General features: G+C 43.7%; 1 protein-coding gene across 1 annotated transcript in view; it reads left to right on the top strand.

Annotated features, from left to right (window-relative positions):
* MARS1 (methionyl-tRNA synthetase 1) overlaps positions 1 to 25,163 on the top strand; it is a gene marked incomplete in the record, with an annotated part of 618,581 nt that overhangs the window by 500,313 nt on the left and 93,105 nt on the right. Inside the window, 1 exon segment of the mRNA XM_044083612.1 lies at positions 404 to 508. Within this exon segment, the coding sequence (XP_043939547.1) occupies positions 404 to 508 (105 nt within the window).

The raw sequence follows: 25,163 nt of genomic DNA, 5'->3' as shown, positions 1-25,163 counted from the left end.
CTAATTGAACTCAGGTCTTCTTCAATATTAAGAGCTTCCTTAGCTGTGCCTGCACTCTCACAGGTCATTTTCTACTAGCTATAAGGCTAAATGCTAAGTATTCCGGAAGAAAGACAAAATAATTTTCTTTACTTGCTTTCAGCTTTGGTCAAAATATTTAGCATTTTGAGCTGTCTGCTCCATTTCTTGTAAGATATTGCACCATTTTTCACCAGCTTAAAACTGTTAAGTATTTACAACATTTTTTCATATATATATATATATATATATATATATATATATATATATATATACGCACACGTGTGTGTGTGTGTGTGTGTGTGTGTGTGTGTGTGTGTGTGTGTGTGTGTGTGTGTAAATGCAAATGTTTGAACACCGTGTTCTGTGTTTGTCATTTTGCCAGGATTCGTGATGCTCTCAGGTGTATCCTGAACATCTCTCGCCTTGGAAATCAGTACATCCAAGTCAGTGAGCCATGGAAACGGATCAAGGGAAATGATGCAAATCGGTGAGTTTTTATTGTTTCTTGGTTACGTTTACTGCTGAGTCTTGTCAAGTAAGAAAGAAATTATTTCCTTTTTTTTATTTTTTTCCAACATAATATGCTTTTATTGAGTTTATCATGTCTTCAACCAGTATTATTAAACTAGTTTGTATTTTAATGAAAACAGTAAGTAGTATGTTGTAAAACAGCACAGTGTAACACAAAATTCACTGTAACAATAGGCTGCTTGTATATTACCAGATTTTTCTTCCAAACCTTCCTGGCAGCTACCCTCATCCTTCTCTTGCCAACAGGACCAATGTTCCTAAATTACTTTGCCCAGTGTCATTGAACTGTACTGGTGTAATCTCACTATACAAATTGATAGAAGAATCATGAATACAGAAATTAGGATAAAAAAAAGAAGTCAGATAGATTTAATTATCCTTAGGTTTTGCTGGTTTATTTGTCCACTAAAGTAGAGTTCCCACAGATTCCTAACCAAGAAAATGACTTTATTAAACTCTCTAAGCTACTCTGATAAGTTAAAAGCCCTCTCTCTGTTTTCATTTCATGCAGGCTCCTTCACAGTGATCATTTCCTAACCTTCCATATTGTGAAGGACCCTGGATCTAAAGCAGAAACTACTCCTTCAGTGATGGGAAGGTTTCCGTGGCTATCTTCCCAGACTTTGTCAGAGAATGTCAAAGCCGTGATCCAGAATAAAAAAGTTATTTGGTCCTTCCTGATCTGAAGTCCTTAAAAGATTTAATGAAAGGGGAAAATTAATTCAGGGAGTTTTACAGATTTTTCATAAAAGAAGGGAGGATCCTCCTAGAACCTAGGACAATCTAACAAAGCAGACTGTGTACCCTTTCATAAAACTGTCCTAAAGTCTAGGTCTTCACTTCCATCTGTGGCTCTGTGACAAAAGATAACCTCAGACATTTGGGATGTTGTTCATGTTTCACTGATGCAGTCATTACATTTGGGTTATCTGCCTGCAGGTAGCCCTCAAGCCAGCCTGAATACCAGAGTCTTGGATTCATGCATTGGATGCTGTCTCTTCTTCTATGACATCAGGTTGTTAAAGGTATAAAACGTGCAGCCAACGCCATTACATCAGTCTTTCTTGCCGCCCGGTGCCCGAAGCAGAAGCAGTTCACAAGTGCCGGTCGGCCGACTCCTGAAATTTTCATTTTCGAGTTTCAGTACTGAAGTCTTTGAAAAAAGCTAAGTACAGGGGGGGATCCTTTTTCTTGCTCTTAACCGATGTCAGTAAAAGTTAACAATTGTCTTACCTGTGGAAAGCAAGTACCTCATAAAGATTTTCATTTGTACTGCATTCCTTGCTTAGGCCTAGACCACGACGTTCCTCGCTGTCGGTTTTGTGCCTTATTTAACCCCCAAACTATTCGTTTGTCGGTCTATTTTCACAGCTAATTATTTTGGTACACTGTTTAACTATCCAGAAATGGCTTCGGTAAGCCATCCAACTACAGATATTCTGAAAAAATGTAAGGATAAAGACAGAGACAGACCGCATAGGTCCAAAACTGCCGACAACGCTTCCGTTAAGCTAGTTGCCAGTTCGCCAGTACTCTGTGAAGCACTTTTGCAGCCCCTTATAACCACTACTTCAGATTCACAGGCCTCTACTGAGACCTATTCGGAGTCTGGTATGCCACGAGATGCTTCTTCGACTATGGAACCTGCAGATGTCTCTACCTTGGATGGGTCCGGAGCCGCTGTGCAGGCATTGGCTTCTGAGGGTGTATTCAGGCCTACAGATTTGCATTTTAAACCAACGCCATCTTCTTCATCCAGGCCTAAAACTCGTACCACGCCTACAAAACCGATGTCCAAACCGCATGGTCAGGCCCATATGCCTAAAAAATAAATACTTAGAATGGCTGAAGACCTTATTACATTAATTAGGGGAAGCCCGCATTCCTCCTCTAAGAGACCTAGAACTGATTTTCCTTTTGATTCTTCTGATCAGGATTCTGAAATCTCTGTTTCTTCTGATTACCAGGATTTGCCCTTATCTACGTATGATGATTCTGATGCAGAGGATTCCAGTCCCTCTGCTTCCCCTCCAGAAGATTTTTCTTTTGGTGAAACCTTGCACACTCTCTTAGGGAGCATTTCCGCTGGGAAAGCCAGGATTACTCTGACTCCAAAAAGAGACTTAGGGAATTCTTACTCCTCCCTCAATACAGGCCTTTAGCTATACCTCCTGTTCTGGACATTGTAGATGATGCCTTCTTGAGATCTAGCCTGTCCCCAGACACTTTACCTCCAGCTCCCAGAAAACCTGACAGGTATTACAGAGTACCTGACTCTCACAAGTTCCTCTTCAAGAATCCTACTGCGGATCTAGAGACCATTTCCCAAGGACCAAAGGGCATTAAGGCTACTGCTGCCAAAAATCCTACCCCCCTCTGATAGAAATTCTAGGGCCTTGGACAGATGGGGTAAGAATGCATACACTTCTACTCCTTTGGCCATTAGGGCCTTAAATTGCCAGTTTCATTTGTTAAAGTATCAGCAGCATATTATGGGACTACTTAAACAGAAAATGATGTTGATTCCTGACTGTGCTGAACATAAAGAATTACAGGATTTAATGCATTCTGCTAAAGAAGTTAGTAAACATACTTTGCAATGTGGTTTTGACTCTTTAGAAGCATCTTGCAGGGCTGCTGTCACTGGGTCTGTACTTCGAAGGCATGCTTGGCTTAAGGAGCAAAACTTGCCAGATCATGTTAAAGCTAAATTACTGGATGCTCCCTTAAACCAAGACCGTCTGTTTGGCAACAAAGCAGAAGACATCCTCAAAAAGATGGAGGAAAAAGCTAAATCTATGCAAACTGTTAAAGATTTCCTGCAAGTACAGCCTCCCAGATTTAGTAGGCATTGGGATTCAAAGAAATGGTCCTTTCCAGTCTCTTCCAGGCCTTCTCAGTCCAAACCCAGGAACAGCAGACCACCTAGGTTACAGTCTCAGGCTACACACAGGCCTAGGCAGTGGGGGGCTCCCACTTCCAAACCAGGAAGTAGTAAGACACCCCCCCTACGGAAAAATGTCACAATGACTTAATCTTAACCCTACCAAGCCCTGCTCAACTGCCTGCTCTCTTAGGAGGAAAGCTCGCCCTGTATTCAAAAAACTGGGAACTCATTACCCAGGACAAATGAGTTTTAAATATAGTTTCCCCAAGGATACAGATTCCACTTCCACACCCTACCAACCCCAAACGGTTGGCCAGACCTACCCCCAAATCGGTGTGCAGAGGCTCCACAGCAGGTTCTGTGTCTTAATATTCAGCCTGTCCCAGCAGAAGAAAGGGGACAAGGTTTTTATTCGAGACTTTTCCTGGTACACAGAAAAGACAGCTCCTGACATCATATCCTGGACCTATCTAGTCTAAACACCTTTTTGGTAATCCCAAAATACAAAATGCAACACTTCAACAGCTGCTTCCTGTGCTAGGCAAAGATGCCTGGTTGGCAACATTAGCCTTAAAGGAAGTTTACCTGCACATTCCAATAAGGGAATCTTGCAGGAAATATCTACGCTTCAGGGCAGGCTCCATGCACTGTCAGTTTTCTGCACTTCCCTTTGGCTTATCTACTGCACCCAGGGAATTCACAAGTGTCTAGCTCCAGCCATTGCATTTTGCAGGCAGACAAATATTCAGATATACCCATACCAGGACGATTGTCTGATTCAGGCAGAAAGCCAGGACATGCTACTAAATCATCTGGCATTTGTAAAGAAACTTCTAACATCACTGGGGTACACCGTAAGCAAAAAGAAATCTCATCTAGTACCCTGCCAACAAATTGTGTTCCTGGGAGCAAGCTTGAACACAACTTCCCAGATGGCTTACCTCACGCCAGAGAAACAAGTTTATTTGACAACCTGCTTCAAACTACTGGCCACAAAGACCCAGCTATCTGCAAGGAAAATTTTGCAAGCCATGGGGTTCTGGCTTCTTGCATTCTACTAATTCCATATGCAAGACTGTGCATATGAGGAAACTACAGTGGTATCTAAAAAGCCAATGGTGTCGACATTCTCAGGACCTGGAATCAATGATTCCTATCATTCCTTGTATAAAGACAGAGTTCCTTTGGTGGGCAGAGGCCTGCCACCACAGCAAGGGGCTTCCTTTCAGTCTACCCCCTGCCGCCCAAACCCTAACAACAGACGCATCAGGCTATGCATGGGGGGCTCACTTGGCAGGGCAGTGCATTTCTGGGCAAATGGAACCCGAGTCAGATGCAGCTGCATATCAACCAAAAAGAAATGTTAGCTGTACAGAATTCCCTGACAGCCTTCAAAGACCACATCCTTCCAGGACAATTATTGGTAAAGACAGACAACACCACAGTTACGTGGTACATAAACAAGCAGGGGGGAACCCACTTGTACCCTCTCTGCAGACTAGCCATGGCTCTGTGGAACACAGCTTTGAGCTACCAAGTGCACCTACAAGCTCAATTCCTGCCAGGCAAGCTAAATTCACTGGCAGGTGACCTAAGCAGAAATCTCATGGACCCACACGAATGGAAACTGGAACCAAAAATATTCAGCCTCTTAAGGAACAAATGGGGGACTCCAGTGATAGACTTGTTTGCCTCCCCCCAGAACTACCAATTGGACAAATTCTGTACAAGGACTCCCCACAGTTAAGCTTGGAAAGTGGATGCCCTGTCCTTTACCTGGAAAAGCCTCTTGGTTTATGCCTTTCCCCCTCTGCCTCTCCTCTCGAAGGTTCTGCTAAAGATCAAACAGGGCAATACTTATTGCACCAGACTGGCCCCACCAGCACTGGTACTCCCTCTTGCGCAGCATGATACTGCTGGATCCATGGCACCTACCTCAGACACCTTCCCTGCTGTCCCAGCAGGCGGGCCAGATTCTGCACCCTCAGCAAAAAACCAGAACCTTGCAGCCTTGCTAAATCCTTGAGCTCTCCAATAGCATCCCTCAGTAAGCAGGTGCTGGATGTCATTCTGGAAGCAAGGAGACCTAGTACTAGAAAATCCTATGCTAAAGAGTGGAAAAGATACTTTTCCCGGAGCCAGACCCAGGGTATGGGCACTACGGTGCCCAGCTTACCTCATATTCTTCAGTACTTAACAGAAATGCTCCTCAAGGGCTTATCCTTCTCGTCAATTAAAATTCATGCCTCTGCAATTTCAGCACATTATAATACTGAACCACCCCTCTTCTATCACCCCCTGTTAAGGCAATTCCTCAGGGGGGCTAAAATTTAAGACCTCCCCTCAGGCAAGCCCCTACTCCAGCCTGGGACCTTAACTTTGTATTGGAAAAGCTAACTCTCCCTCCATTTGAACCAGCTACAACTGCAGAGTTGAAATTCCTTTCTTGTAAAACAGCCTTCCTTCTAGCCATCACATCAGCAAGAAGAGTGTCTGAATTACAGGCCTTCATGGCAGTGGAGCCCTTCATTATCTTCCATGCAGACAGGGTTTCCCTCAGGACCAATCCTTCTTTTATGCCCAAGGTGGTGTTTAATGTGGCCCTAAATTAATCCATTCATTTTCCTACCTTTTTCCCGAATCCACAAAACAAAAGAGAACGGATTCTGCACTATTTGGACATGCACAGACAACTGAGATTTTATTTGGACAGGACTAAGCCTCTCAGAAAATCTGAACAGCTGCTAGTTGGCTTTGCTGCAGGAGCAGAAGGGAAGGGCATTTCAAAGCAAACCATTTCTAAATGGATAGCCCATTGCATTAATTTCTGCTATAAATACCATGGAAAACCTACCACACAGGGTATAAGATCACATTCCACCAGGGCTGCATCTACCTCTACCTCTACAGCCTTTCTCAGAGGGGTCCCCTACCAGGGACATCTAGAAGCTGCTACCTGGAGCTCTTTACATACCATCACCAAGTATTACCACATGTATATTTTTCTAAATCCAGAGCTGATTTTGCCACTGCAGTTTTGCAGGGCTTAATAGCTGGCCCTAATGCTCCTCCCTTCCTTAGCTCTGGGAATCAACCCAAATGTAATGACTGCAACATTGAAACATGTAGAACATAGTACGGTTGTGTACACTTACCATAAATGTAGATGTTCAAGGGTATTCACTGTTGCAGTCCTGGTTACCCTCCCTCCAGCCCCCTGACTTCTTTTGGCTCTACCTTTGCTTCTTGTTTTAAGATTTCTGCTTCAAGTATTTTCTTTTTTGATGGAGGTGTAACATAACATATAATTGCGTCCCTTTGTGGGGGCATCTGACATCTGGGGCAAGAAAAACTGATATAATGGCATTGGCTGCATGTTTTATACCCTTGACGACCTGACATCATGGAAGAAGAGACAGCATCCGATACAGGAATCCAAGACTCTGGTATTCAGGCTGGCTGAGGGCTACCTGCAGGCAGATAACCCAAATGTAATGACTGCAACAGTGAATACACTGTAACATCTACATTTATGGTAAGTGTACACAACTGTACTTTGGGACTCATTCAAAAGGGTTACCACTGGCAATGGAACTTGTTTTCAATGGATTCTTCTGCATCCACCCAATGAAAACTCCCTGTTTGTGTTGTAGAAAACATGCTATCTCAGGGAGGGATCTACTTAGAAATCCCAACAACCATATAAACGACGTTCATTTACACAAGACGAAAATAGCAAAAGATTAAATACCCGAACAGCAGAATTTTCCCAGGGTAAGTAAACACACACCGAGGTAAGTAAAACCCACCTAGGTGGGGGGCGATGCCACCCACACACACCCAACTACCAACTCCATGTTAACACTACAGTGAAGAAAAGGACATGTTGGGCAAGTGTTTACTTACCCTTGGAAAATTTTGTTGTTGTGGTATTTCATCTTTCCCTATTTTCGTTTCGCATAAATGAATGCCTGTTATATGGGCATCAAGATTTTGAAGTAGACCACTCGGTGTTAAAGAGCTTGTTCTCTGAGATCAAATAAGGGAAGTGTTTTATTCAAGAATCATTCTGGTTCCAAAGAAAGAGGAAACTGGAGACCTGTCCTGAACCTTTCTTTTCTAAACCTTAGCATCAAAAACCTAAAATTCAAAATGCTTTCTTTACAGTCTTGTTACCTCTCGCCCCCACCTCTGTTTTCTGGTAACTCTGGATTTAAAAAATGCTCATCATTGCATTCCAGTACTGAAGGATTTCAGATGTATTTTAAAATTTTCTGTGTCTGGTTCCCATTTTCAATTTTTGCCTTACCTTTTGGCTTGTTTACAGCTCCAAGAATGTCTACAAAATGTGTGGTTCCTATAGTAGCCCATTATATGCTGCAGAGTATTCACATTTTTCCACATTTAGATGAATACCTTATTTTTACAGTTTCTTTTACAAGTTGTCAATCTCTGAATTGGGTAAAGAATCTTTTTTCTCAGTCTTGAACTTCAAGTGAACATAAAGGAATCTTCTGTAATTCCTTTTCAAAGGGTAGTGTTTCTGGGGTGTCTCCTGGATACATCCCTCATGATGGCTTTTCTTTCTCACTACAATGCAGACTTCTACAAGAAACAATGTTTGATGTCTCAGGATTTTGGGTTTCATGGCCTCTACAATTCTCATGCTTCCTTGCCCAGACTTTACATGAGGAAGATTCAGTGGTTCCTCATGTCAGCTTGGACAACTGTCATTTCAGATTTGAGAAAAGGTAGTTACTCTGGTAGGTGGACTAGTCAACTCCCAACCCAGATCTCTCATTCTCCCTTCCATCTTCTACCCAGTTTGTAACCACAGATGCCTCAGACTTTGCTTAAGTGCTGTTTTTCAGATGATGCAAGTTCAGGGTCAATGGAATAAGCAAGACAGACTGAAACACATAAATGTCATGTCAAAGAATGATGGCTCTAATAAATGCTCTCATATCTTTAAATTATCTTTGGATTGCAGGCCCTCTTCAAGCAGTAACAGCCAGTGCCACAGTGATTTGGGGCATAAATGGGGGAACCAGATCCTACCCCTTTTTCACACTAACTATGGTAGTCTGAGAACTAGCAACTAAGCGCAATCTATTCCCATAAGCTACTTAAAATCCATCAGAGCAGAATGTTGTTACATACAAGCTGAGAAGGATCAGGGCTGACTTCAGTGAATGAAAGTTGAACCCCAGGACCTTCCGGGAATTGATCAAACTGTGGGGAACTTCTCAAACAGATATGTTTCCTCCATTCACAACAGACCGTTAAAAAAAATTCTGCTCCAGGACTCCTTGTACAATAGCCTGGAAGGACAGATGCCTTTTCATTCCCATGGATGAAATGTTCATGTATACCTTTCCACCTGTTCCACTTGTAACCAAAATTCTTAAGATTTAGTAGGACTTTCCAAGAATAATTGTGGCAACTCCCTTTTGGCCCAGGCAGATGTGCATTTCTTGAAAATGGCCAAGGGCAATTACCACAAGCTTTCTTGCAGGGTGAACTTAACTCGCACAAGACAGGGGTTGTTTGATATACTTCAGCTTGTTCATTTCACTGACTGGGTGATATAATTTTTAATACCTAGAATGTCATATTTGGTTAAGTGGAAAAAGATTGTGTAGTTGGTGATAAAGTAAAAACCAGGGCCTTTTCAGACCCAGACTCCTTTGGTTCTACAGTATTTGTGTGAGGTATTATTCTCTGGCCTTTCTTTACTCTTCTTTCAAGATTCACATGCTAGATATCTGTCCATGTATGTCCATGGATTGCCCTTTCTACCCCATCTTAATATTTCTTGAAAGGGGTTTTTACATATTCATGTATCCAGAAGACAAGCGATTCCTTCTTGGAAAACATTGCTTTTCATTGCTCTGTTTTCTGCAAGGAGAGTGTGAGTTACAAGCTCTTATGTTAATTCAACCTTATTTAATCTTCCACAAGGATAGTGCAACTTTAAGAACAAGCCCTTCATTTATGCCTAAAGGTGGTTTCTGAGTTCACCTTAAGCCAGGCTGTTCATTTCTGGTTCCTATCAGAACTACAAAAAATAGGGGGAGAGACAATTTTACACTCAGGAAGTACACTGGCAGCTCAGAGACCACATTGACAGGTCAGTAACTTTCGGGAATTTTGATCACCTGATTATTTGCTATGGAAGGTAAGAAAAAGGGGCAGTCATTGTCAAAGCAGACAGTTTCTGAAAGGTTGTCGTATGCTATTGTTTTTTGTTACTCTCACCATACCACACTTTCAGGCAGGGTAAAGGCCCACTGTACTAGGAAATTGGCTACTTCTGTGGCTTTTTGGAAAGAAGTGGACTCTGGAAATGTACGAGAAGCAGCAACTTTGTCATCAATGTACATATTCACCAAGCACTAAAAGTGAGAGTTTCTCTTAAGTCTAGAGCAGGCTTTCTTAGGACTATTCTCCAAGGGCTACTGGATTTTGATCCTTCCTTCTCTCTTTCTTTCTAAACTGTTATATTTCACAAAATACATTAGGCTACTGTTACAGTGATCTATTCATGAACATAGTACAGTTGCTTAAGTAAACTTACCATAACAGTAGATGTTCAAATAGATCACTGTTGCAGTAGGAACACCCTCTCTCCACCTCCCTTATTTTGTTATATTTTATACCAGGGTGTGGAAATCTTTTCCCTTCCGCATTTGTAGCATGCAGGGCAATAGCCTCCCTTACTCTGAGGCAAGAAAGCTTGGAAGGGTTGGTGACCCTAACCACTAACTTTATTTCGCTCTCCTTAAGCGTTTCCGCAATTATGGTACATGGAAGATGCCCTTGAACTTTGGGAGCCGTCTGGTTGTCACAGGCTATTGCAAGAGTGATTTGTTTGAACATCGACTGTTATGGTATATTTACTTACACAACTGTACTTTCTGTCTGGATACCTAAGGGGGACCTAGCCCTTTAATTCTCTTGGAATGAAATGTTGGGTTTAGGCCTTTCAAGGTAGAAGACATGTTTCATAATATACAGACCAACTGGAGCATTATATTCATTATATTCAGTGATCAGCCAAATAAGGAAGGAAGGTGTGTAGAGGTGACTAAGACTTTTTGAATCTTGAAGATATACCGTTGATAATTAACTAGGCAATTCGTTACTGTAACTGATACTTTATCAAAGGACAGTTCGTTGTCAATGAAAGTGCCAAGATCTCTAATTACTGCACTGATCTTAAATGTGATTCCATTATGTGGTAATCAATGGAAAGTACTTATTTCCCAAATATAACTGCTGGCTTTTACAGATCAGGTCAGTGGGAGACGAGGCACTTGTCAAATTCTTAAGGTCGTCAGATGGGGGATATAAGGTTAATGCATTTTTCTGCATTGCTTAATGCCATGGTCAGAACCCCAGATGCTGACTTTGTGTAACCCTTCTTGAAGAGTAAAAGCCTTTGGGGGTTTCAGTATTGGCACTCAGATTTGCAGTCATCTGCAAACTTGATAAACTGCAAAACTTGGACATATGTCTTCAAGTCAGATAATTAGATGCTAGAGAGGGGGGAGACCCAGCAGAGATTCCTGAGGGGCTCCAGTAATGATTTGTTAGATGTGATGGTATCACCACCTCAGACCTTGTTTCCCACAGTCAGGGAGCCAGTTAGCGATTTGTCAAGTAACATAAATCTTATCCACAGTGTCTGTAAGAGGAATTGTCAGTTAACCTAGAAAGGTTGAGAAAAGTTGCATGGACAGAATGATCTTAATGAATGACATCAGTCATACTCTCAAAAAAAGTCATCCAGATTAAGCAGGCAAGGCCTGCTCTTCACAAAACAGTACAATTGTCTTTACTAAGATCAGCTTCATGATTTTACATGGTGAAATCACAAAATCAGTAGGCTGTATAACAGGAGGAAGAAACTCATGGCAAAAATTAGGAGGTGCAGCACCCAGCAGGATAAAAGCGCTCTCATCAAACTAAACAAACAACTCGGAGGATAAATAAAGTCTACCAAAGCCATATTTGAGGTATGTTTGGCATCCTAGGCGAAGAACAACCACAAAGCAATTTTTAGCTATGTCTGCAACCTCAAAGGCAATACCCAATTGTGTGCAGAGCTCATTGTAAATGGAGCCACCTATTCTGAGCCAGAAGATATAGTGAACCTCCTGGCTGATAAATTCAGCTCCAGCTTTACCCCTCTCCTCCCCCTCAACCTTCCCTCAGGATATATAAAATATACCCCCCCTACTGTCATAAGGGAACAGGTCCTTGATGCTCTTTCTAAGACCAAGAACACTGCATCAGTGGGCCCAGACAGTATCCCAAGATGCCTTCTAAGTAGCATGAAACATGATCTGCCATGGCCTCTGAAATTTACTATTTAACTGTAGCCTCCAAACAGACTTCATGCCTCATGAATGGAGAAAGACAGCAGTCATCCCTCTGCACAAAGGTGGACCATCTACAGACGCATAAGTCTCACTAGTCTTGTATGTAAAGCCATGGAAAGAATTGTCATGGAGATGATCAATAAAGATATAGTAAACCTCCAGATACTGGACCCAACCCAGTTTGGTTTCGTCAAGGGCAGGTCATGCCTACTGAACCTGGTGGACTTCATTGAGAAGGTCAGCAAAGCAATGGATGAGAGCAAAGTCGTTCACAATGCCTACCTTGACCTAGCCAAGGCAATTGACACAATATCCCGCCCGGGTATTGTTGACAAACTCAAGAGGTTAGGTACAAACCCATATGTCCCCCGGTGGATAACCAAGTGGCTCACAGCACCCAGAAAATTGGAATTGGAGAGTCCACCTCTACAAAGAGGCCAATCACAAGTGGAGTCCCTCAGGGATCAGTCCTTGGACCGCTCCTTTTTGGCATTTACTTCTCAGAAGTCAAGGCCAGTGTCAAATTGCAAATTAGGAGCTGTTACTGACACAAATGTTCGTCAGGAGGGGCTGACACAAACAACTGGTGTCAGAGCCGTGGACTAAAATTAAGCCAAGCAATGCATAATAATACCCTTTGGGAAGTCATCCTTCCCTGGTAACTGTCATATTGACAACAAACCCCATAGAGTTGACCCAGTAGTCAAGGATTTAGGGACACACATAGATAGTAATCTAGCCTTTGACCATCACGTGCCTGCAGTGGTGAGGAAATCATTCTATGTTGTGCAACTTGTAAACAAAGGTGTGTTATCCAAGTCCAAGGAAGTCATTGTACCACTGTATTCGGCATTCGTCAAACCTGTCATTGAGTATAGTGCACCCTTTGGTGTGTACCTAACCAGGCACATCCAGCAATTGGAACGTCCACAGAGGTTCCTCACTAAAAGAATACAGGGCATAAGTAAAATGTCATATGCAGACCGCCTCAAAGTCCTGTCCCTGTATTTTGTCTCCTACAGGCTTTTGAGGGAAGATCTATGTCTGGCATATAAGGCATTGTCAAACTCCACTCTGATGTACCTCCTGCATATCCACAAAACAAACAGCATTAGAATTACCCATTCTAAAGACTTAAACCTTGCTTGTGATATAAATAGGACCTGCTGAAGAGATGGGCAATAATCCCAGAGACTGCCCCGTCTGTGGAGCAGGCTCCCCATCAATGTGAAGCAGAGTTCCTCCCTCACCCAATTCAAGTGCAACTTGGGCATTTGTATGGGAAACTGGAAATTCATCCCTGGTTCGGTACCTATATCTGTAATGGACACAGGTAACCTGTAAATGGTTCACCTCCCAGGCCCATGCTCACATTTATCAAGGGTATCAGAACTTGTCAGAGATTTGGGATGCATGCCTAGGCTTAAAAAGGCCATTGTGGCTGTTAGCCTAGTAAACACTTATGAACCTATGAACAGTTAACTCAAAACTACTCACCTGCTGTGTCTGGTCCAAGTTCAGATGAAACAAGAGCAAGTAACAAAATCCAGTTAACCCAGCAACTCCAAACCGAAGTGAAATAAGGACAATATACAACCAAAATGCATTTAGCAAAGTAGGACTCCAACATGTTCAGTACACTCCGGCTCATAAGTGTAAATGAGTGAACAGACTGAATAAATGAGTAAATAAAAGATTTATTCTAGTAATAACTGTTTAAGCTAGAATACATGTTTCAACAGCATTATTTGCAGCTAGAGCTTCCAGAAGTCCCCATCTGTATTTGTGTAGGTGGAAATTAGACTGATGGAGACAGCTACCTTCCTGGCTCTCAAATTCTACATGAATGAGACCCTCCATTCTTATGATTGGTCTCGCAAGGTGGTCTCTGTGCCTTAAAGGGAGTAGACATGTGAGTGTAGTAAATATGCTAATTCTAGGAGTAGGGGATTACTGTGTGTGACACTGTTTGACATACCATTTTTATTTGTATACTTATATATTAAAGTAACGTGTATGTGACATTTTTATTGTATGCAGTTTAATTTGTGTCATTTACTAACTGACAATGGATTTGGCAGAGAGTAGCTGCATTGGTTCAGTACCTTTTTACACACTACTTGGAATTCATAGTTACTGAAGTGGCATCTGACACCTGCAGTTTCAGAGTGTAAGGTGGTATACAGGGGACAGAGTGGGAGTGGAACCCTGTGCTTCACAGAAATTTATTGGTGGGAGGGTGCAGTCAAAGCAGAACAATGGTCCACCCATTAACTATGCTTGAAATGGTGCTGTACTTTGTTGAGTGCATCATAGAAACCAATGGCTGTATGCATTCCACCAGTTTGTTTCCAGCAAATACCCCTGTAGCGTTTTATCTTGCAATTCCTATAACTGAAGGCACGCAGACAGTCATAATAAGGGGAAAGGATGTTCAGTCATTTATACTGTACTAGAAGGAAAAATCATACAATAAGGACAAAGTAATATTCCAAAACACAAGTGCTTGTTGGCAAGGCTAGTTAGGGGTACACATGGTAAATCTTACAGTACTTACAGAAAGGAGGTTGGTAAACACACTGAAATAAACATCATTTCAGCTGTGGAACTAGCCTAGCAGCACAAATCACAGCTACCATGTTTGTCTCCATGACACTTCACTTAAATAAACAGTATTGTGAAGGAATAGTCAGTATGCCGTGGTAATGTCTGCATTGCTGACAGAAAGTACTTCAGTAGCCTTGCTAAAATAAAGATCATTGTTGCTATTGAAGCATCAAATTAGCATCTTCAGTTTTACATGCTGCTAACCTCTCCAAATTAAATAACTCTCAACTTTCTTTAATTTTTATTTTATTTGTTTTACTTGCATAATACAAGAGTGATGCCTTTTAAGGGACGGCAAAAAATCGAAACAATGAGTATGTGTACATTTAGAGAAAAGAGTAACGCATTTAAAAAGTGATAATTCCCCGTACCCTGTCAAGTAATTATAGACAGTATAAACACTATAGACACTATAAAAACGTATTTTACAGTTAATAAACTGAAAGGAAACAGGTGCCTGTTTTCAGTCTGCCAAGTGATAGTGGGGTATGTGTATCACTCAGCATATTCACAAACTTGAAATGAACCAACAGTCCCTAACTAAAAAGCCCTAGCATTTCCTAAAAGGTCTGCATTAATTACCAGGAGAGACTGGTAACATGTTTCTTGTACTGTATGTCCTATAGGATCCTGAGGGGCGATTTGTGCTTTCCTTATCATGCCATTGGAGATCTGGTGGTCCTTGACCTCCAATATCTCAGTAAGTCACCACCACCAGATAAACCAGTCACTCAATGACATTTTGTTCATCATCGGATGCCTTCCCATTCTCTGTAATAAACTACCCCTGCAGGTTAAACAAAGTGATACAATATCTTCCTTCAAAGTAAACATGTGTGACTGGATAGGTACCCTAAAATTTACCCTTGGAGGAACTGTCCTTTCCCTTACTGAGAAAGGAGGTACAGCCTAGGGGTGGGTATATGCAGGGTATACATGGTCATTAGAATAATTAGCCTTGCAATTTGTACAAATCCTATGAAACAGTATTCAGAGATGCACTGTGCAGGCAGTCTTACATTCAGGAGCATAAGCTTGCACAGTACATCCTAGATGTTCATCGTGCATACAGCTGCAGTCATAACAGATGGGTTTTCCTGCCGTCAGGCGGGTCCTCGGTCGGCCGAATTCCAAAATCTAGGTCCGGTGTCGGTTGTCGTCGCTTCTTCCCTGACGTCAGTGCGACAGGGGTATAAAAGAACCAGCTGATGCCATTTTCTTCAGTATTTCTTGCCGCGCAGTGCCCGAAGCAGAAGCAGTTCGCAAGTGCCGGTCGGCCAGCTCCTGAGATTATGAATATTTTGCAACCGAAGTCTTCTTGAAAGCTAAGTACCCCGTTGGGGAAACTTTTCTTGCCTCAGACCAATGTCAGACAAAGTTAATAATTGTATTTCATGTGGGAAGCAAATACCGCATAAGGATTTTCATTCCCTCTGCATTCCTTGTTTAGGCCCAGACCACAACGTCTCGGCCTGTCGTTTTTGTGCTACATTCAACAGACGCACCATTAAGCGTCGGGCGGAGTTCGCCCAACACTATTTTGGCAAAAAATGTAATTACATTATGTCGTCGGATACGCCGACTCCAGTTTTGAGTAAAAGACGCAAAGATAAGGACCGATATACAAGGTCCGCGGCTTCTACTGACACCACGCCAAAGCCGACTACAGGTGGTCCGGTTCTCAGTGAGACGCCTACGCAGTCCCTGACTACTGACGACACTTCATTGGTGGTGTCTACTGTACCCGAGGTCGCAGGCTCTTCGGCCCACACCCCGACTACCGATACCGAAGCCACTCTTGGCGGTGAAACTCAGAGTTTAGACAGGTCTGCCACCTCTCAAGGTGTCTTCAGGCCTTCCTCTTCTTTTTCTATCAAGGCTTTCACTAAGTCTAAAGCAGCCATGCATACTAAGAGACAAGCTCCACAGGGCCCTTCTCAAGGCCACATGCCTAAAAAGCAGATGCTCAAAATGGCTGAGGATTTGATTACTCTTATCAGGGGTTCTCAACCCCCCCTGGACAAAAGGTCCAGGGTGGAGGAAGAATCCCCCTCCTCGGACCAGGCCTCCATTATTTCAGAGCATTCTGATGACCAGGAACATTCATACTCCCCTTTTGAAGATTCTGATGCAGAGGAGTCCATTCCCTCTGTCTTCCCCCCCTGAGGATTACTCTTTTGGGGAAACCTTGCATACCTTGAGGGAACACTTCCACTGGGAAGGCCAAGAGTACTCAGACTCCAAGAAAAGGATTAGGGATTTTCTCTTGCTCCCTCAGCACAGGCCTCTGGCTATACCTCCTGTCTTAGACATTCTAGATGATGTGTATTCGGAGGCCTGCCTTAACCCAGACTCTTTACCTCCAGCCCCAGTCAAGCCTGACAGGTATTACTGGGTTCCTGACTCACACCAATTCCTATACAAAAGCCATGCGACTGACCCAGAAACTATCTCACAGGGCCCCAAGGGAATTAAGGCCTCCACTGCTAAAAATCCATTACCTTCAGAGAGAGATTCCAGAGCTTTAGAAAGGTGGGGGAAAAAGGTATACACCTCAGCCACGTTAACCATGAGGGCATTAAACTGCCAGTTCCATATGTTAAAGTACCAACAGTTTCTGTTATCACAGTTGAGAAACAAAATGTCACAACCTGAACAACCAGACTTGAAGGAGTTGCAGGATTTGATGCATAGTGCAGAACAAGTGGGTAAACATACCTTGCAATGTGGTTTTGATGCTTTAGAGGCCTCATGTAGAGCTGCTGTTACAGGATCAGTCATACGTAGACATGCCTGGCTCAAAGAGCAAACCTTACCAGATCATGTCAAAGCTAAATTACTAGATGCCCCTCTGCAAAAAGATGTATTATTTGGTGTTAAAGCTGAGGAGGTATTAAAGAAAATGGAGGAAAAGGCTAAATCAATGCAAACAGTGAAAGATTTCCTACAGGTACAACCTCCACGTTTCAGTAGAAATTGGCCTTCCAAAAATTGGTCCTTTCCAGCCACGGACAGACCCCAAAGAGGTAGATACAGGCGCCCGAGGGCAGAGGGCAATCTCAAGGATCATTTAGAGGCAGACATTGGCAAGCTCCTACACAAAGAGGTGGTGAGGATAGTTCACAGCCATTCAGAAAGCAGACCCAATGACTTTCCCCTTTGCATGCCAAGCAAGGCTCAAATGGCAGCACCTTTAGGCGGAAAACTGGCATTATTTTCGAAAAATTGGCATATTGTCACAAAAGACAAATGGATCCTGGACATTATAAACAGAGGCTACAGATTCCATTTTCACACCCTTCCAAAAATGAGAGGCATGCCAAACCTGCCACACAATCAAAGGGCAGAGGCACAAAAACAAATTTCAGATCTCATGGACATGAAAGCTATTCAAGAGGTACCTACACAAGAACAAGGTCAAGGTTTTTACTCCAGACTATTCCTGGTACCAAGGAAGGAAACGATTGGAGACCTATTTTAGACCTATCCATCCTAAACACATTTTTACTCGTGCCAAAATTCAAGATGCTCACATTACAGCAGCTTCTTCCCATGCTGGGCAAGGAGTCTTGGCTGGTAACATTGCACCTCAAGGAGGCATACCTGCATGTCCCAATCAGATAAGATTGCAGAAGATACCTCAGATTTCTTGCAGGTTCAACCCATTATCAATTCTCTGCATTGCCCTTTGGCTTATCTACTGCGCCCAGAGTATTCACGAAATGCCTGGCATCAGTAATTGCCTACTGCAGACTTCAAGGGATACAAATATACCCATATTTGGACGACTGCCTGATCCAAGCGGACAGCAAGCACATACTTCTGAAACATCTGGCTTTTGTAATAATGTTGTTGAATTCTCTGGGATACACAGTCAACAAAAAGAAATCAAGGCTAATACCCTCTCAAACAATAATTTTCCTGGGTGCCAACTTGGACACAAACACCCAGATGGCCTACCTCACGCCAGAGAAACAGGGGCAACTAAATCAATACTTCAGAAAACCAGCAAATTTCACCAGGCTGACTGCAAGGAAAATCCTGCAGGCTCTGGGATTCATGGCATCTTGCATCCTACTAATCCCATGTGCAAAGCTGCATATGAGGAAACTTCAATGGTACCTGAAAAACCTATGGTCTCAACACAGCCACGGTTTGGAAACAATAATACCACTGATTCCATGTCTTCAAAAGGAATTTCTGTGGTGGGCTCAAGCATGCTAAAGAAACACAGGTCTCCCATTCTGCAAGCCTCAAGCAAATCAAGTCATCACAACAGACGCCTCGGACTACGCCTGGGGGGCGCACATGACAGATCGGTGCATTCAGGGCAAATGGTCCCAAAAAGAAAAGCACCTTCACATCAATCAAAAGGAAATGCTAGCAGTAATAAATGCTATTATAGCTTTCAAAGATCTTCTGCATCCAGGTCAACTATTGATAAGGACAGACAACACCACAGTAATGTGGTACATAAACAAGCAGGGAGGAAACCATTCATACCCCCTATGCAGGCTGGCAATGTCTCTTTGGAACATGGCTCTGGAATTACAAATCTAACTTCAAGCACAGTACTTGCCAGGCAAGGAAAACACGCTGGCAGACAACCTAAGCAGAAATATGACAGATCCACACGAATGGAAGTTGCATCCTCAAGTTTTTACAGAGATAATTCAAGCATGGGGAAGGCCAGACATAGATCTCTTTGCCTCCCACAAAAATCACCAATTGGCAAAATTCTGCTCAAGGACTTTTCATCCACAGGCCTGGAGAGTGGACGCACTCTCTTTCAGTTGGACAACAATGACAGTTTATGCCTTTCCACCTCTTCCTCTGCTGCCCAAAGTTCTATTAAAAACCAGAGCAGACAGACCAAAGATGATTCTCATTGTTCCAGACTGGCCAAGACAACACTGGTACCCACTCCTGAGGAGCCTGACGCATTCCCCACCATGGACCCTACCTCTAATGCCTCTTCTTCTGACTCAGCACAGCTTCAAAACTCTTCACAGTCAGCTGAAAACACTCAATCTGGCTGCATGGAAGATTCCTTAACTTCACAACAGACCCTACTCTCCAAGGAGGTGCAGGATGTCATTTTGGAGGCCAGAAGGCCTTCTACTAGAAAAGCTTACTCCACAAAATGGAAACGGTTTTGTGCCTGGAATGAGAAATCCTGGAATACTGAATTTACCTCAAATATTACAGTATCTAGCTGAGATGCTAAGCAGTGGACTTTCATTCTCCTCCATCAAAATTCATGCCTCAGCCATTTCTGCAGAATACAACACTGATCCTCCTTTATTCTCTCACCCCCTCTTAAGACAGTTCCTCAGAGGGGCTAAGAATATAAAACCCCCAAGGAAACAACCAGTACCTGCTTGGGACCTCAATTTCATTCTAGAAAAACTGACCTTGCCTCCTTTTGAGCCAGCTGCCTCAACAGAATTGCAATATTTGTCCTGGAAAACAGCCTTCCTTCTGGCTATCACTTCAGCTCGCAGGGTATCGGAACTACAAGCCCTCATGGCTGTGCAGCCTCTCATCATTTTCCATCAGGACAGAGTTTCCTTACGAACCAATCCGTCCTTCATGCCAAAGGTGGTATCCAGGGTAGCTTTGAATCAGGCTATCCACTTACCTACCTTTTACCCAAATCCTCAAAACAAAGGGGAGAGACTACTACATTCCTTGGACATCCACAGACAGCTGCGTTATTATTTGGACAGAACAAAGCCTTTCAGAAAATCAGAACAACTCTGTGTCCTATGCTACAGGAGCTCAAGGGAAGCCAATTTCCAAACAGACAATCTCGAAATGGATAGCCCACTGCATACGCTTTTGTTACTCTTTTCATGGTAAAACTGTAACTGCAGGCATCAGATCTCACTCCACAAGGGCCACAGCTACCTCTGCAGCTTTCCTCAGAGCGGTTCCTACCAAAGATATTTTGGAAGCAGCCACTTGGAGTTCTGTGCATACCTTCTCCAAGCACTGTCACCTACCCCATTATACTCCAAAACTAGAGCAGGCTTTGCCACTGCAGTCTTGCAGGGCATCTTGGCTCCTCCTAGTTCCACCTAGTGCCTACCACCCCTTTTTTAGCTTTGGGATTCTACCCATCTGTTATGACTGCAGCTGTATGCACGATGAACATAGTACAGTTTTGTACCTACCATAAATGTAGATGTTCGAATGCTAATACAGCTGCAGTCCAGGTTTCCCTCCCTCCTTCCCCTCTTGGGACAGGCCTATTGGCTAACACCTACTCGTACAACCTGATTTGGGTATTCATTTATGGTGTATTTGCTTGCAACTACTGTTTTTTGATTATATTGCATTGCATTATTACATAAATTTATTTATTGCCTTCCTTCTGGGGGTACCTGACATCTGGGGCAAGAAAAACTGAAGAAAATGGCATCGGCTGGTTCTTTTATACCCCTGTCGCACTGACGTCAGGGAAGAAGCGACGACAACCGACGCCGGACCTAGACTTTGGAATTCGGCCGACCGAGGACCCGCCTGACGGCAGGAAAACCCATCTGTTATGACTGCAGCTGTATTAGCACTCGAACATCTACATTTATGGTAGGTACAAAACTGTACTTTTCAGCTCACAGAAACCACATATGGAAGCACTGTGTAGCCCCTTATACAGTGATAGTATTTAAAACATGTAAGACATTTCTTTCTTAAATAATATCATAGCATAATAGCTGTACTTCACTTTGGATATGGGTAGTGCAGGCTTACCCACAGCTGTCTTTTTTTGGCCAGTCGGGCTTCATTCTCATTACCAAACCACACCACACATCTTGATGTGACATTCAGCTTAATTAACATGCAGCTTAAAAAAGCATTTGATGTTATGTAGACCTATCTCACCTCCATTATTACATGTGGGTTTGGAGCCGATCCTCGGCTCTGACTCGGCCGCTTAGAAAGCCTGAAAACTTCTGATTGGCTCGTGGCTAATAGGTATCCCATGATGCATGCACACATTCCCCAGATCTCATTTGCCGCTTCTTCAGTCGGAAGCTTCTTCTGGTTGGCCGTGGCCAAGTGATTTAGTTCTTTATTATTCTGCTTGTTAGAAGTTTTTAACTTTGTGTGAAGTGCTTTTCTTATTGCTGTTAGCCTTATTGTGATAACCGATTGTGTCATTTTAACTGGACTTGAGTTTACTGAATTTGACTTTTTCTGCTGTAAAATTTTGGGCCTGTAGGTCTTTTTTGTGTGTGTTCACGTGAGTGTGTGGTTTTGACTAAACCGTTTTACTTAGAGGTATTAGTCTGTTCCCTTTTCATTTACACTAGGTTTGTTTAAGTTAGAGAACCTAGTAAAACTTCCCCTGGTTGTTTGTTGTGAGAAATAGGGCTAGATCTGTTTAAGTTAGAGGATCTAGTTCCTCTCTTGTTGAGTGAGTGTGTTGTTTTTTCTCTTCAATCGCCTAAATTGAGACTGCCATTATATCTAAAAAACATAAAGAGCATAAACAGTCAGGATTTAAAAAGTGTACTAAATGCTCAAAAAAAATTTCCATCACTGATGGACACAGCGTCTGTGTGTACTGTTTAGGGGCCATACATCTTCAAGAGACTTGTCTCTTTTGCCATTCCTTTAATCCTAGAGTGCTCCAGGAACAGAAGAATAAGTTTATTCTAAAAGGCTTGTTAAAACCTTCTTTTGAGGAAGACCTAGCCAGTTCGTCCTCCTCTTCTAGGTCGCATTCTTCCAGTAAAGATAAGGGCAAGACCTCCAAAAGGCCTTCTCCAGCCTCAACATCTGTCTCTGAACCTCCACAGAAGTTACCTAAATCGGAGATGGCCTATGTCTCTTTGGCTGCACTGTCCTCGGAGCCGATCGAGATTCTGGACACAGACATTCCAGTATCGGCACCCAGTGCTTCGGTGCTGATCACTAGCAGTCCTCTTCGGAGCCGGTCTACAGACATTCCACCAGTCTCCCCTACTTTAAAATCAACTATATTACAGAGAGCGAGGTCTCCAACACTGTTCTCCAGATCTTCCATGAGCTTTTCTGAAGAAGACATCGAGAGAGTGGTGCTCAGACTCCTTAAGTCGTCGGCCTTGCAAAAATTTTTCTCGGCTCCGACCACTTCTGTCTCGGAGCAGACTCCTGTTACCAACCCTGCTCTTTTTCCTCCTCCAACCCAGATTGGGCCTTTGAAGCCAATGCTGTCTGTGCCGACTACAGTGGTGCCCTCAGCTCCAGCACCCCGGGTGGTTGTATCAGAGCCGAGCCCCACTCCGACACTGTCGATGCCATCCGAAGTGTCTAGGGTCCGAAGCTCTTCGGTCGGGCCCAAGTGGGACACTTGGAACCAAACCTCTTTGGTGCCGAGTCTTCCTCTTGGTGCATCGGCCTGAGTGAGCTCGGACCCTACATCGTTCTTGGAGCTGATTCCTTTGGAATCATCGGCGCCTACGCTCTCCTCAGAGCCGGAGCGTCATTCGGAGCCGGAGGAATCTTTTTTGTGAAGATGAGGATCATGTTGGATAATTCATCCGTACCACATAGGAGCACCGATGCTATACTCCCTCAAGCGCCGACTACGGTCTCAGCATCCTCTCTCCCCTGGGATGGTAGAGACTCGCAGCCTCAGGACCCCCGTTTGGGTGGTCCCCGATCTTTGAGACCTCCCCAGAAGACACCACTGAGGAGCCCCCTTGGAAGACATCATGTAAGAGGAAGCATGTAGACTCCCCTAATGAGTCTGTCACATCTGACACTGACCTCTGTGAGTCGGAGGGGTCACCTAAGTCGTCCACTGAAGATGTCTCCTTTGCAGACATTTTGGAGATCCTCAGGCAGAGAGGCGGCTGGCCCACCGTTACCCCTTCCGATGAGGAGTCACTGTACCTGAAGGCTTTTGGGTCTCAACCCTCACCTTCATGGGGGTCTCCTTCATTTGATGAATTACTAGATCTCATGAGTCAGAAAGCATGGCAGACTCCCAATGCCGTGGAACCGGTCCCCAGGAGGCCGAATAAATTTCTCTCCGCCCCTAAGGACAAAGAGTTTTTATCTAAGGGTTTACCTGTTGATGCCATGGGTGGTGGTGGCGGCGGCCACTAAGAAGGAGCTAGCAGAGACTTCTTCTTCTATCCATCCACCTAATAAGGAATCCCGAATGATGGATAAGTATGGGAAGTGTATCTTCTCTTCAGTGGCTTTTACACTCCGATCGCTGAACTATCTATCACATTTTATGAGACTTCAGAGAGATCTCCTAAAGGAGTTAGGAGATACTCTTCAGGGTACCTCGACTGAAGCAGTCCCATCTACAATGTCGGCTCAGTTGGCTACCCTCACATCTATTGTTAACTCCTCTTTGTGGCTGATCTCATATGCAGCTGATGATGCGAGTAGGACGGCTGGTTCAGGAGTCTCATTAAGGAGACATTCCTGGATGCATCTATGCAACTTTTCTGAGCCTTTCAAGTCTACATTCACCAATGCTCCCGTGGATGGATCCTCTATTTTTGGACCCAAGGTGAAAGATACCCTCACCAGATGTGAGCAGGAAGGAAAGACTCTCTCTCTGCCGTGGGAGTCCGTTTTACCGTTCCTTCTAGACCTTACCCTAAAGGTCAGAAGAGTGGCAAAATGTGGTTCAAGAAGGCAGAGACCTTTCCAGGACACACAAGGTGATTCCTCCTTCAGAGGCAGGGGAGGAGGAGGAAATAATGGTAGACATTGCCGTAAAGGCAGGGGAGGCCCACAAAATCAGGGAGGTTGCGATTCCTTTCGTGACCGTCCCTATCAGCGTTCTTGATGTGGAACCCGTCTCTGCAGCCGGCCGGGGGTTGCCTGTCCTTATACCCAGAAACCTGGCTAAATCTCACTCGAGACAAGTGGGTACAAGACATTATTACCAGAGGTTACTCTATACCCTTTTCCCATCCACCACGCCCTCCCAAAAGGATCCTAGATGTACCACCCAATCACAGGGATCAAGCAGCTATAGAGATAGAAAAGCTGCTATTAAAAAGAGCCATCCAATAAGTCCCAACAGACCAGACAGGATTCGGAACATACTCCAGGTTCTTTTTAGTTCCAAAAAGAACAGGGGACTGGAGACCCATCCTAGACCTCAGCAGGTTAAACGAGCATGTAAAGAAGTCCCAAGTTCCGAATGGTCACTCTACAATTCATACTCCCTTTGTTTGGGAGAGACATCTGGATGTGCTCAGTAGATCTCCAGGATGCCTACTACCACATAATGATGGACAAAGCATCAAGGAACTACCTACGCTTCCGGCTGGGAGCCAATCATTACCAGTTTCGGGCACTGCCCTTTGGTCTCACCACAGCCCCCCGGGTGTTCACCAAGTGCATGGCAGTAGTCACAGCTCATTTGCGGTGTCAGGGAATCCAAGTCTTTCCATACCTGGAAGATTGGCTCCTGACCGTCACCACCAGGCATCACCTAATTCAATCAAGAGATTCCACAATCAAGCTCTGTTCCCAGTTGGGAATCTCGATAAACTGGGAAAAATCCTCTATTTTGCCCACTCAGTCTATAACTTTTATAGGAGCAAACATAGACACGGTCGTGATGACAGCCAGACGACCTACAGACAGAATTCAGAATCTTGTGCAACAAATTTACAGGATACTTCCCCTTCAAAGAGTTAAAGCGAAGGTGGTGTTGCAGCTCCTCGGAACTATGGCGTCAACCATAACCTTAGTACCTTTAGCAAGAC

This window comes from Protopterus annectens, chromosome 9.part0 (genome assembly GCF_019279795.1).
Source record: "Protopterus annectens isolate FY-2018-M chromosome 9.part0, PAN1.0, whole genome shotgun sequence".
Lineage (NCBI taxonomy): Eukaryota > Metazoa > Chordata > Ceratodontiformes > Protopteridae > Protopterus > Protopterus annectens.
The sequence above is the reverse complement of the archived record's forward strand: the minus strand, read 5'-3'. Positions and strand labels throughout refer to the sequence as shown.